Source organism: Benincasa hispida, chromosome 6 (genome assembly GCF_027475165.1).
Source record: "Benincasa hispida cultivar pf3 chromosome 6, pf3_genome.v1.1, whole genome shotgun sequence".
In the NCBI taxonomy this organism is placed as follows: Eukaryota; Viridiplantae; Streptophyta; class Magnoliopsida; order Cucurbitales; family Cucurbitaceae; genus Benincasa; species Benincasa hispida.
Window position 1 is genome coordinate 10,949,214 of NC_143483.1, and position 13,870 is coordinate 10,963,083.

General features: G+C 35.9%; 2 protein-coding genes across 2 annotated transcripts; both read left to right on the forward strand.

The window, feature by feature from the left end:
* Positions 1 to 568: 568 nt before the first annotated feature.
* Positions 569 to 1,806, forward strand: LOC120080359 (metalloendoproteinase 2-MMP-like). Its single transcript, XM_039035002.2, has 2 exons — positions 569 to 1,146; positions 1,231 to 1,806. Exons 1-2 carry the CDS (start codon positions 624 to 626, stop codon positions 1,662 to 1,664), a joined length of 957 nt encoding a protein of 318 aa, XP_038890930.1. The 5' UTR covers positions 569 to 623; the 3' UTR covers positions 1,665 to 1,806.
* A 10,535-nt stretch (positions 1,807 to 12,341) lies between these two features.
* Positions 12,342 to 13,531, forward strand: LOC120080431 (metalloendoproteinase 2-MMP-like). Its single transcript, XM_039035088.2, has one exon. It carries the CDS (start codon positions 12,379 to 12,381, stop codon positions 13,333 to 13,335), a length of 957 nt encoding a protein of 318 aa, XP_038891016.1. The 5' UTR covers positions 12,342 to 12,378; the 3' UTR covers positions 13,336 to 13,531.
* Positions 13,532 to 13,870: the final 339 nt, after the last annotated feature.

Below are 13,870 nucleotides of genomic sequence, written 5' to 3' on the forward strand. Positions count from 1 at the left end.
TTTCTTCTTTGTTAACTAATTTTTACTAATAATTTAAAAAACCAAGTCAAAATTTGAAAACAAAAAAAAAAAAAAGTAGCTTTTACAAACTTGCTTTTGTTTTTAGAATTTGACTAAAAATACAACTATTGTACTTAAGAAATATGCAAATCATAGTAAAAAATAGAAAGGAAATAAGCTTAATTTTTAAAAAGAGATACAAAAAATTAAATATTTACCAAACTGGACCGTAGTTTAAATAATTTTATTTTTAATTTTGGAATTTGACTAAGAATTCACCATGCTAGACAAGCACAATTTTGAAAAATAACTAAAAACTAATATCAAGTGTCTTTATTTTGTTATCAACTTTTTATCTATACTATCCAGCCAAATTTTTAAAACTTAAGAAAATAAGTTTACAGTTGTTTTTATTTTTAAAATACTAAAAATTAGTATAAAATTTCGAAGAAAATAAGCATAGAAGAGAAAAATAGTTATCAAACTGAATTTTCCTTTTCAATATTTCTCATAGTCTCTTCCTTCCCAAAAAAAGCTATAAATAAAGCCACAACTTTTCTTCAAAGACCACCAAATTTGTAATAACTAACCATTACAGCCAACAATATTTGGAGAAGTGAGTTATGGGCTTGAAAGAGTCATCATTCTTCACTTTCACTCTTCTCCTTCTTACCTTCTTCCCTTTAATTATATCATCTTCTCAACCAAACTCTGCTCATTTCCATGGAAAAGCACCATCACAATTTGTGTTTCTGAACCAACTTCATGGATCCCAGAAGGGTGACAAAGTTGAAGGTATCCACCAGCTGAAAAAATACCTTCAGCAATTTGGCTACTTGAACAATGCTCAAATTCATTCTAAAAATAACAACGACGAGTTTGACGAGTTGTTAGAATCCGCCATTAAAACGTACCAAAAGAATTACAATCTCAAAGTCACAGGGACTCTTGATGCCATGACGATAGCTCAAATGTCAAAGCCTCGATGTGGAGTTGCAGATATCATCCATGGCAATACTTGGATGAGATCAAACAAAAAAAGAAAGCAACTTGAACATGGAATTGGCCATTTTCATAGGGTTTCTCATTTTGCTTTCTTTGAAGGAAATCCCAAGTGGCCTAGTACTAAATCTCACCTCACTTATGGTAAGCTTAAGTCGATGGATTGTAGTAAATTTTAACTTTATCAATACTTCAACAAATATAAACTTGTATTCATATTCCCAACAGGGTTCGTTCCAGGAACTCCATTGGAAACGGCGAGTCCAGTAGCTCGAGCTTTTGCTACATGGGCGGCGAACTCTCACTTCACCTTCTCCCAAGCTTTGGACAACCAAACTTCAGACATAACAATAGGATTTGAAAGTGGTGATCATGGAGATGGGTATCCATTTGATGGTGTTGGAGGAGTGATAGCTCATGCCTTTTCGCCGCCAGATGGCCGGTTTCATCTCGACGCCGAGGAGTCTTGGGCAGCCGGTGTCGTTTCCGGTTCGTTTGATTTGGAGACGGTGGCATTGCATGAGATTGGACACCTTCTAGGCCTTCAACATAGCTCCATTGAAGGGGCTATCATGTGGCCACAAGTCCCAGAAGGAGCTTCCAAGGGTTTGCATGCAGATGATATTGCAGGCATTAAGGCTTTATATAATAACACTCTTTAAAATTTAATCTCTGTATTTCTTCATCTGAATTATTTTTCCAATTTGTTTCATGTCTGATGTCTGTAATTTAATTATTATTTTGTATATTTTTTGAAAGTATTGATCATTTAAGAATATGATATGTTTAGGTTTTGTTTTAAAATCAAAATGAGCATAGTTCAGTAAATCTAAAACATTGTATTATCAATTCGAAGTCGGAGGTTTGATTTCCTCTTTTCATATCATTAAAAAAATTCACTAAAAAATCCTAAACGATTTAAATTTACTAATGATGTATGGAGATACCTTTGTAAATCAAAATAATTAAGATTAGTAATAGACACCACCTATTTTTTTAAAAAAATGAATTATTTTTATTTTTTTACTTTGTAAAGAAAATGTGATGCATAAGATTAAGTATTGTTGCATTGATTGTATCTAATCATTGTTCTTTTTAAAAAGTGAATTAATATGTATGATAATAGCGATTCTTCTTTTACTTGAAAGGACATGAATCCTTCAAATTGGAGAAAAATAAGAAAACTCAACTTGATTACGTCTAGGGCTCCATCATTATGTTTGTGTAGCTTATCATATTATTTAATTACAGTTTATCACGTGACGTAATGGCGTCTTTTCTATTTTTCTTAAGGAAGTGTCTTCATTTTTTTTTACCTTTATGATCGAACTATTTTTCTTCATCAATTTTCAAGTTGAAAATGGAAATGTGAGGGGCAAAAAAGACTGCCAAGAAAAAGGGAAAAGAAAACAAGCTCTAGCAAATTATGGAACGACTACTAATAGTAAACAAAGAATTTAATGTTGGAAGGGAAAAGTCAAGGATAAGTTATTAGCTCTATTTCCATAAAATAATAGATTATCATTATTTAATTAATATCTTTTTAAAACTATATTATATTATATTATTATATATATACTTCAAGATTAAATTCAATAATTAAGAAGACTTGATATTAATTGAATACCAGATATGCTACCTAAAGTAAAATAATAAATTTTTAATTTAGATTATTTTATTTTTTTAGTGTACTAATCGAGCAAAGCATATCCCAATAAATGAGATAGAATATCGAAAAGATAATACAAAGTTGGTTGAACAACTCTTACTGACTTAAGATAAAATTTAATTCATCAACGGCACCTAATTCATCTCCATCATCAACTTCTCCTTTAAATTCTATCTCCGCTGTCTCCCGTTGCATCAAATTTCCTCGTCGATATTTCGTTGCAATCGCTGCTATAATAATTGCCTCCTCTGAATCTGTCGAACCCCGCAACTTCCACTTTTGACACTACCCATCACATCAGATTCTCTACCTAGTTCTCTGTTGTCGTCATCGTCGCAACGATCACCTTCAAATCTTCGGATTCTACGACTCCGACTTTATCTCCTCCACCGCCTTTTCCTTAACTATCTACTCCACCTCCACTAAAATTTATGTTCAAAGTTTAGCCATTGCATATTTGAGTAACAATTTCAATTTCTTTCATTTATAATATATGTTTGTGATTTCTCTTTTTTCTTTATAAAGACGTTATTTCTATTAAATTTAGAAAGTATGTATATAAATTTCAATGTTGAGAATAATATTTAATTTTTACTAGTCGTGTCCATCAATATTCATAGCTTGTCATAAATAATTGCTTTGAAAACTTTTCCAATTTTCAAAATGTTCCTTTTTATGTGAACAAAGGAAGTGTGTGTGAAAGATGATGGACATGTAGGTCCAACAATCTAGAATTTTTCGTTTATGGGTGACAGTATACTTCACTTTTCATGAAAATTAACAATGACACCCTTCACATCGGTCTGTATTTGGTGTATGTTTTTTTTCGTTTAAATTTATAGAGTATCTGATTATAATAATAAAATCAAAAGATCTCACAATATTTATAAGATATATAAGATATTTCGCTCATTGTCAATTAATTTTAAGATTAAACCTCATATTATCTAGTATGGTAACATATCTCACAAAGTTCAAACCAACATTAAGATTGAACATAAAGAAATATAGTCTTGAGAAATATGAGGAAAACTTGTGGGATCCACAATATATTTATACAGTGATTAAGGTCAGTGAGTTACCTCAACATTTGCAAAGCCTACTAATGTCTGGTTAGGGAAGAGACAACTCTGGAAAGGTAGAGTTAGATGGTCTTCCACTAATAGTTTATTTGTCTCTTCATGTCTGCTAGAAGGATTTAGGGGTGGGTTCAAGGTTTTAATTTTTTTTAAAAAAATAAATCAAAAATCAAAAATAAAAAATATTTCTTCCTATAAAGTAATATTGATATGTGCCAAATTTTGTTTTTAAAAGGTTAAGTAATTTTTAGGATATACTTACCAAGTGCTTTTGACTACAAGATTTTTTTCTTTTTTTAAATTACAAGTAGGATAGAAATTTGAACGATTTTTCTTTTGTAGAGGTAAATTTTTATGCTCATATGACCCTTCTTATTCTCGGTGATTCTGTAATAGCTTGTGATTCTAGTGTGAAGAGCTTGTAGTAGGATAGTCATTTAGATTATGCTATAAATTTAAAACTTGAAGAGTTGTATTGTTCTTAGGGAGATTTAAGTTGTTTTTATCTCTCCCATTCTTATTTTAAGAGATGTTAAGCAAAGTTGTTATTTAGGAGTTACCTAAACAAGTTAGTTTGAGGGATCTTAAACTTGTACTGAGAGTAGGGCATCGATAGAAGTGAGAAAATCTCATACTTAGGGAGCGCTCCTAAGTAGAAACTAGAAGTTAGTTGGTCATGGGTCTTTGTTAAGTGCGTCTAACAAATAAGTATTGCATTGTAATTGTTGAACCATTTGAACTAGTGAAGTTTCTTTCCATTGAGCAAAACGCCCCCTAAACGTAGGTGACTTTGCACCAAATGAGTTACAACTCTTGTGTCACGTTACTTTTATTAGTTTTTGTGTTATTCATTACCCTATAACATTCGTGTCGAAAGTAGTTTGATATTTATGATCCATTTTTTCACTTTTAAATATTTTATATGTATATTCTTCGATTTAATTATATATACAAATTTTCTTAAACAAAAGATTTTTTTTAAAAAAAAAAAAAAATCTTTTACAAAAAAGAAATTTACTAATATGGATTTTTTTCAATTTTATAAATAACAAACGGGGATCAAAATAATTGTCCTTTTAAGATGCAATAGGTACATTATCCATTAAGTCATACTCGGATTGACAATAACTCGTTAACTTCAATTAGATAAATTGGATAATCGTTATAAGTTAATCATTGATGAACTTAGATATCGATTAATTATAATTAATTAAATTAAAATATATCTTGGTTGACTATATTCATAATAAGGAATCCCCATTGAATAAATTATATATTATTGATTATTTTTATGTAATGTTTGTTCTAACATATGTATTATGATCAAAAGTTTAAAATGTTAATGTTAACGAAAATGTTGAGATCTCAATTTTATGAAAATAGTTTCTGTTGAAATATGTTAAATTAGTCCTAAGGGCATTTTTGTCTTTTTTCTATATTTGCTAAATTAGGGTTTCACCTCATTCTATTTATATCTGAGGTTGGGTCTATTGTAAAAATGACAAAAATAATAAGTTCTTTTCTATCGTGGTTTTTCTTCCCTGAATTAGGGTTTTCCACGTAAACTCCTTGTGTCGTCTTCTTTTCCTATTTCAATATGGTATCAGAGCAAGGTGATGAAACCCTAGTCTCGGTAGAAGAAACTCAGTCATCAAACTTGATAGGTGAAGGTACGCTGACTAATGAGGCTGTGATTTAATTAGCGGTTGACCGCTATCTCCGAACCATCATCCCAGATAGCTCAGCCGAACAGATCCAGCTGGCGAGCCGAACAGCAGGTGGTGGGATTGCTCCAGCTGGCGCGCTGATTAGCTTCCAGTCTTAGCTGTTCCAACTGACCACCATCGATCGAACCTTTCCAGCCGAACAGTAGGTGGTGGTGGAAGGTCACGCTTTCCAGCCGGCGCACGCGAACGGGTCACAACTGATCGGACTCTCGACTTTGCTTCAGCTGGCGCACGCGAACGGGTCACAACCGATCGGACCCTCAACTTCGCCTACAACCGTCTCAGCCTCGCACATTCTCCAGCTGGCGCACGCGATCGATCTACAGCCAGTAGGTATCTCGGCCTCGCACAGAATCGGGTCTACACCAGACGGTCATGGGTTTGCTCCAGCTGCCAGGTCGGGTCAGATCGGCGCGATTTCTTCAGCCTCGCAGCCGATCGCCGAGCCTTTTGTCCGTTACCCACCATCACAGCCGTCTGGGAGCAGCGCCGGTCCCGGGTTGCCGAACTTTCCCGCTGTTGAACTTCCGGCAGTAGCTTCTTCACAGTACCATGGTGGACAGCCTCTTCCTCATGTATATCTAGTTCAGCCCCAGTTTCGAATGGGTGATTCTATTGAAGAAAATCCCATGGTGTTTAGACAGAAAAATTCCAGATCTGAATCTCATGGGGAACTCCAACAAAAATTAGTTAGTCTTCAACAACAGATGGTCGCTCTGGGAGCCAGATTGAATGGCCATGATTCTTCCCCGATGTATTCAGAAAATCCGATATCAATGTTTCCTACTCCTCCAACTTCTAATCTTTTATCTGGAACAATTGGAAATTCTGCAGGAATGGTCACGGGAGAGAAGTTGAATGGGCAAAATTACTTCTCTTGGTCCCAAACAATTAAAATGGTTCTTGAGGGACGCCATAAGTTTGGATATTTAACTAGAGAGATACCACGACCGAATCCTGGGGATCCTCAAGAGCGTGTCTAGAAGGCAGAGGATTCCTTACTCCGCTCAATGTTAATCAGTAGCATGGAACCACAAATCGGGAAACCTTTACTCTACTCAGCCACTGCTCGAGATATTTGGGATGCAGTCCGAAGGTTATATTCGAGGCGTCAGAACGCATCCCGCCTGTATACTCTATGTAAACAGATTCATGAATGCAAACAAGGGAGCATGGATGTAACATCATACTTCAGCAAGGTGTCATTGTTATGGTAAGAAATGGATCTATGTCGGGAGATCATCTGGATCTGGCCACAAGATGGAATTCAATAATCAAAGATAGAAGAGGTTGAACGTGTGTATGATTTTCTTGCCGGGCTGCACCCCAAATTTGATACAGTTCGCAGTAGAATACTAGGGCAGAAACCAATTTCGTCTCTCATGGAGGTCTATTCATAAGTTAGATTGGAAGAAGATAGATCGAGTGCAATGAATGGGCCAGGTGTTACCACTGTAGAGTCAGCTGCCTTCGGGGTGAAGTCCGTTGGAGCTGATGGTGACAAGCAGAATAGTAAAACACCCTCAGTTTGTGAGCATTGCAAAAAACAGTGGCACACGAAGGATCAGTGCTGGAAATTGCATGGTCGCCCTCCAAATGGTAAACGTCGCCCTCCGAATGACAAGTCGAAATCTGGCGTGCTCTAGTGGGTGAATCAGTTGAGGGGGCTGCACAACCTCAGACACAGCCTCCAGTAACTAATCCTGGTGATTCAGGTACCATAGGAATCGGAACAGTTGCTCAATCAGGTAACCCTCAATCTTTTAGTTTCCTTGTTGAAGGGAATGAGTTATGGATTCTAGATTCAGGAGCAACCGATCACTTGACTGGCTCATCCGACCGGTTTCTCTCATACTATCCAAGTGCTGGAAATGAGAGGATTCGAATTGCGGATGGGTCCTTCGCTCCTGTTGCTGGAAAAGGCAGACTGTCATCATTTCAGGGATTAACTCTGCAAAATGTCTTACATGTGCCCAAAATTTCTTACAACTTATTATCAATAAGCAAAATAACAAAAGATTTGAACTGTAGAGTCGTCTTCTTACCAGATACTACTTTGTTTCAGGACTTGAGCTCGGGGAGACCGATTGGCATTGCCCGATATGTTAGAGGCCTATATTTCCTTTCTACAGATGCTTCCTCCAGAAGCTTGTTTAGGACTAGTCTTTTATCTTCGTTACTATATCTGAAACAAATTATTTATTGTGGCATTTTCGTCTTGAACATCCTACTTTTCAATATATTCGATATTTGTTTCCTCATTTATTCCATAATGTGAATGTTTCTTCATTATCTTGTGATGTCTGTATACGTGCTAAACAACCTCGCGTGTCATTTGTTTCTCAGCCCTATAAGCCTACCCAACCCTTTCACCTGGTCCAAGTGATGTTTGGGGTCGCTCGAGCATCGCTACCCTGTCTGGTAAACGGTGGTTTGTAAGTTTCCTTGACCCGACTTACATGGGTATATCTTCTTGCTGATAAGTTCGAGGTTTTATCTACCTTCAAACAGTTCTATACCACTGTATTAACATAGTTTAACACAAAGATTGCCATCCTGCGAAGTGACAATGGTCGTGAGTTTGTCAACCACATCTTCCAGAACTTCCTAGTGTCAAAAGGGATCATCCATCAAAACTCGTATGCATATACTCCACAACAAAATGGGGTAGTTGAACGGAAAAATTGCCATCTCATTGAAGTTGCTCGTTCCTTGATAATTCCAGCGTCTCTTCCTTTGTACCTGTGGGGAGATGCGGTTCTTACCACAGCTCATCTAATTAATAGAATGCCTTCACGAATTCTAAAGTTTCAAACCCCTCTTGAGTGCTTCAAAGAGTCCTATCAGTCTACCCGTCTTATTCCTGAGGTTTCTCTTCGTGTGTTTGGGTGTACAGCCTTTGTTCATACTCATGGTCCACACCGGACTAAGTTTGCTCCACGAGCTAAAACATGTGTGTTTGTCAGGTATCCCCTTCATCAGCGAGGCTATAAATGCTTTCATCCATCTTCCATAAAATATTTTGTCATTATGGATGTCACGTTCCTTGAAGACAAACCGTTCTTTCCCGTTAGTCATCTTCAGGGGGAGACCACGAATGAAGAGACTAACAATTCCACGTACTCCATACCCATTAGCCTTAACCTTGTGCCTAGTCCGAATATTCCTGAACCTGAGCTTAGTCCCAATGTTCCTGGACCTAGTCTTGAACCTAATTCTGCTCCTGTTGTTCCCATGTCGGTTCTTCCTACTAGACAAGTGCCCTGGATAACATATTATAGGAGGAATCTCAGAAAGGAAATTCAGGAAACCTCTGGTGTTCCATCGGAAAGTGTCCAAGCGTCAGAACCAGCTCAGGTTCAAGATCCCGTTGTTTCAAAGGAGAGTTTTGAAGAAAAGTCTGGGAACATAGAAAATGACGAAATGAGCTCAGAGAAGTTTGAAACTTCAGGAAGGAATGAGATGTTGAAAGATCCTCAAGAAGATGCAGAATTGTCTTAAAAGTCTGATACTGAAGAGGGACAGACGAAAACTGACAACTATGATACCACTCTGGATATGCCAATTGCTCTGAGAAAGGGAACCAGGTCATGTACAAAATACCCTTTGCATAGCTTTCTGACCTATAGTAACTTATCTCCTGTTTTTAAGGCTTTTACTACTCAGATAGATGCTCTAACAATACCTACCAGTGTACATGCGGCCATGGAAGTTCCCGAGTGGAAAGCAGCAGTAATGGAGGAAATGAGAGCTCTTGCGGCAAATAAGACTTGGGAGTTAGTAGCTCTCCTTAGAGGTCACAAAACGGTTGGTTGCAAATGGGTGTTCACAGTGAAGTATAAGTCTGACGGAACATCGAGAGGTATAAAGCCAGGTTAGTTGCTAAAGGATTCACTCAGACGTATGGGATTGATTATTCAGAAACTTTTTCCCCAGTGACTAAGTTAAACACAATTCGTGTTCTTCTGTCTGTCGCCGTGAATAAAGATTAGCCCCTACATCAACTAGATGTAAAGAACGCATTCCTAAATGGTGAGTTGGAAGAGGAAGTTTATATGAGTCCACCTCCAGGTTTCGAAGCTAAGTTTGGGAATCATGTTTGCAAATTCAGGAATTCTTTATATGGGTTGAAGCAGTCTCCTAGGGCCTGGTTTGATAGGTTCACCGTGTTTGTTAAGTCCCAAGGGTTTGTTCAGGGGCATTCTGATCATACCTTGTTTACCAAAAAATCACCCTTAGGAAAGATTGCTGTGTTGGTAGTGTATGTTGATGACATCATCCTATCAGGGGATGATACGATAGAAATTGCTAAGCTAAAACAAAGGATGGCAAGTGAATTTAAAATTAAGGATCTTGGTAGTTTAAGGTATTTTCTAGGGATGGAAGTGGCAAGATCAAAAGTAGGAATATCTGTTTCTCAGCGGAAGTACACTCTGGACTTGTTAAAGGAAATAGGAATGATCGGATGCAAACTTATTGACACTCCTATTGAGGTCAATAGCAAACTGAAAAGTGTTTCGGAAGGAGTTCCTGTGAATAAGAAGAGGTATCAACGCCTAGTAGGAAAACTGATTTACTTGTCTCATACTAGGCCCGACATCTCCTATGCTGTGAGTGTAGTAAGTCAGTTCATGTAGATTCCATATGAGGAGCACATGGAAGCTGTGACTCGAATTTTGAGATATTTAAAGTCCACCCCTAGGAAGGGCTTGGTATTCAGGAAACATGACACACGAAGCATCGAGGCATATACTGACTCAGATTGGGCCGGATCTGTGATTGATAGAAGGTCAACCTCAGGGTACTGTACCTTTGTATGGGGAAATTTGGTAACTTGGCGGTGTAAAAAACAGGGTGTAGTGACCAGAAGTAGTGCTGAGGCAGAGTATAGAGCTATGAATCTGAGAGTGTGTAAAGAAATCTGGTTGCAGAAAGTGTTATCTGATCTTCACGAGAGTAGTCCAGGGCCTATGAAGTTGTATTGTGATAATAAGGCTACCATCAGTATTGCGAATAATCCCGTGCTACATGATAGAACCAAACATGTGGAAATTGACAGGCACTTTATTAAAGAAAAGTTAGACCGCGAAGCTATTTGTATTCCCTATGTACCCTCAGTCCAACAGATTGCCGATGTTTTTCGAAAGGGTTATCGAGAAAAACGTTTGAAGCTTGTATTAGCAAGTTGGGTCTTGCCGATATCTATGCCCCAACTTGAGGGGGAGTGTTGAAATACGTTAAATTAGCCCTAAGGGCATTTTTGTCTTTTTACTATATTTGCTAAATTAGGGTTTCACCTCATTCTATTTATATCTGAGGTTAGGTCTATTGTAAAAATGACAAAAATAATAAGTTCTTTTCTACCGTGGTTTTTCCTCCCTGAATTAGGGTTTTCCACGTAAACTCCTTGTGTCGTCTTCTTTTCCTATTTCAATAGTTTCTAAAAGATACTTAAGTAGAATTGACACAACAAATAAGTTGATAACTATATTAGCTCCTAGAACATTATCAAAATTTGACCCTCTAAACTATATTATTTTAGATATACTACTAGTGTATCAATGTCTTCGACCAAGAGGCCATAGCTAGATATTCAAATCTTCCAAAAACATATACTATTGAAATGAGAAAAAAAGGTTTAATCTCACAAACAAATAGAGGTAAAAGACATATAAGAAAGGAAACTAATCCTCTCTGTTTTTCCATGTGACTTTTTGCAATATGTAAGGTTTTGGGAATATGTGAAAGTTAATTATATAATTTTCTACAAATTCTATTTTTTAAATAAAATACTAGAGAATGGTGAGATCAATAGGTACACCGAATTATTTCAATTAGATTGACACAACCGTAATACCCTCATCATATCCCATGTCTAGCACCTTCATTCAATCAAAAGAGATCAAGATGTACGTGAAAAGAGCAGGAGGAATGCTCGTAATAGAAAAGGGCAACAAACATTAAAAGAACAACTTCCAATTTGTATAGAAATATTCTCTTCATTTTAAAAGTAAATAATTAATTAGAAAGCTCCAATTAAGTCCAAGACCAAAAAGAAACACAAGAGAACATGTTTCTCTATAATTCTTACTCACTCCAAATTCTGGCCTAGTTATCTTACATAAGCATATGCCGGCTTATTGACTGGTCCGTCATTAAATGACTGACATTAGAGTCTAAAATGACATGAGAAAATGGAAGGAGAGGTGCGCGTTCCCTCTTTTGCATGGCATTAATAATAATTATCCGTTGTTTGAATTAAACTTGATACCTGCACGTAACAACGTAAGACTTTTCCTACATTCATGCAAAATAAAACAAAAGTGGCCTAACTCAAAATCCCTCCGTTTCTACACATCAATCCCACAACATGTAAGCAACAATATCTTTTTTTTCTTAATTAAAAATTCAAAACCACGTTTTTTACTATTTAAACATCAAGAGACGTGCACTTCTTCTTATTCGTTTCATAAACTTTTCTTCGAAAAATACTTAGGTACATTCAATATGTACTTATCTTTTCGCATCCCACTAATGTTCAATCATAATTTGTCACGTGACAAATTCTACATACATATTTTTATAATTGCACTAATCTTTGTACATCTTACTCTCATCGCACACAAACAACAAAAATTAAAATATTTCAAAAAATAAGTAATTTTGTCATGTGACAAATAATGATTGGATAATTTGGAGAAATGTATAAGGATAGGTGAAACTGAAATGCACATAAATATTTTGCCTTTTTAAATATTTTAATCTTTTTTGTGTGTGTCATGAGAATAGAATGCATAGAAAGATGCAACTAAGTATTACCCATTTTCTTCCTTATCAAACCCTATAAATAGGCTTGAAAATCTCAAGTATTTTACACCAAAAACTAATATCTCTTATAGCAATGGCCTCTTCCAAAGCTCTCCAAATGATCTTCCCTTTCACCCTTCTTCTTCTTTTCTTCTTCCCTCATCCAAATATATCAACTCCAATGATTTTGAAACATAATTCCCACAACATGAATGCATCTTCCTTAATGTTTCTTAAGAAGGATCTCCAAGGATGTCGTGTAGGTGATACAATACAAGGCATTCATCAAATAAAAAAATACCTTCAACGTTTTGGTTACATTACCAATATTAAAAAGCACTCCAATTACCCCATATTTGATGACACTTTTGACCATATCTTGGAATCCGCCCTTAAAACTTACCAAAAAAACCACAATCTTGTTCCCTCTGGAATCTTGGACTCCAACACCATTGCCCAAATGGCTATGCCTAGATGTGGGGTTCAAGATGTAATAAATGGAACAACAAGAAAAAGAAACCAAATTTACAAAAATGGCCATACCCATTTCCACAAAGTTTCTCACTTTACTTTATTTGAAGGAAACCCAAAATGGCCTTCTTCAAAATTCCATTTAAGCTATGCATTTCCTCCAGGCTACCCAAGTGAAGCAATAATGGCAGTGTCAAGAGCTTTCTCAAAGTGGGCTTTGAATACCCATTTCACATTTTCACATGTTGTAGACTATAACAAAGCTGATATCAAAATAAGCTTTGAAAGAGGAGAGCATGGAGATGATGCTTCGTTTGATGGTGTGGGAGGAATTTTAGCACATGCTTATCCACCAACGGATGGAAGGCTTCATTTTGATGCTGATGAGCCTTGGTCTGTGGGAGCAATTTCTGGTTATTTTGATGTTGAAACTGTGGCTTTGCATGAGATTGGACATATTCTTGGCCTTCAACATAGCTCTATTGGAACAGCTATTATGTTCCCAAGTATATCAGCTGGTGTTACTAAGGGTTTGCATTGGGATGATATTGCTGGAATTAAGGCTCTATATCGAGTTTGATATAATCAATACTCAAATTAAGATGCTTGTGAATACTTGATTAAAGCTAAATTATGGAAAATACATGTAAAATGTCTTAATGTGTTGAATTATGTTTAGGTTTGTTGTATTATTTATATCCAAATCAATAAGGTGTAAGATTGTGGTGAAATAATCACATTATTTTCTGTTAAGGAGTGGCTAGTTTTAATTTTAATGCATGTTATAGTTGTATTATTAAATTTTCGTCGAAATGTCGATATTTTCATCGTTATTTCAACGTTTCCATGGATTCGACATTGACATGAGGGATGAATCGATATTTCCGTTACATTATAAGAAAATCTATGAAACATGAAAAATAAGTAATAAAATGTCACTAATATAAATAATAGACATCTTAACTTATTTAAAAATCATATAATATTTATTTACTAATCTAAATTTCTTTTTTGAATTTTTGAATTTTTGAATTTTTAAAAAAATATCCATCAAAATCAATATTTTTTCGATATTTCCATCAGAATTTTGATAAAATTAAAACCTCGATATTTTC

Coding starts and splice junctions, on each gene's coding strand:
- LOC120080359 (XM_039035002.2), top strand. CDS start 624: ATGGGCTTGAAAGAGTCATCATTCTTCACTTTCACTCTTCTCCTTCTT. Junction 1,147..1,230: donor TAAATCTCACCTCACTTATG/GTAAGCTTAAGT, acceptor TATTCCCAACAG/GGTTCGTTCCAGGAACTCCA.
- LOC120080431 (XM_039035088.2), top strand. CDS start 12,379: ATGGCCTCTTCCAAAGCTCTCCAAATGATCTTCCCTTTCACCCTTCTT.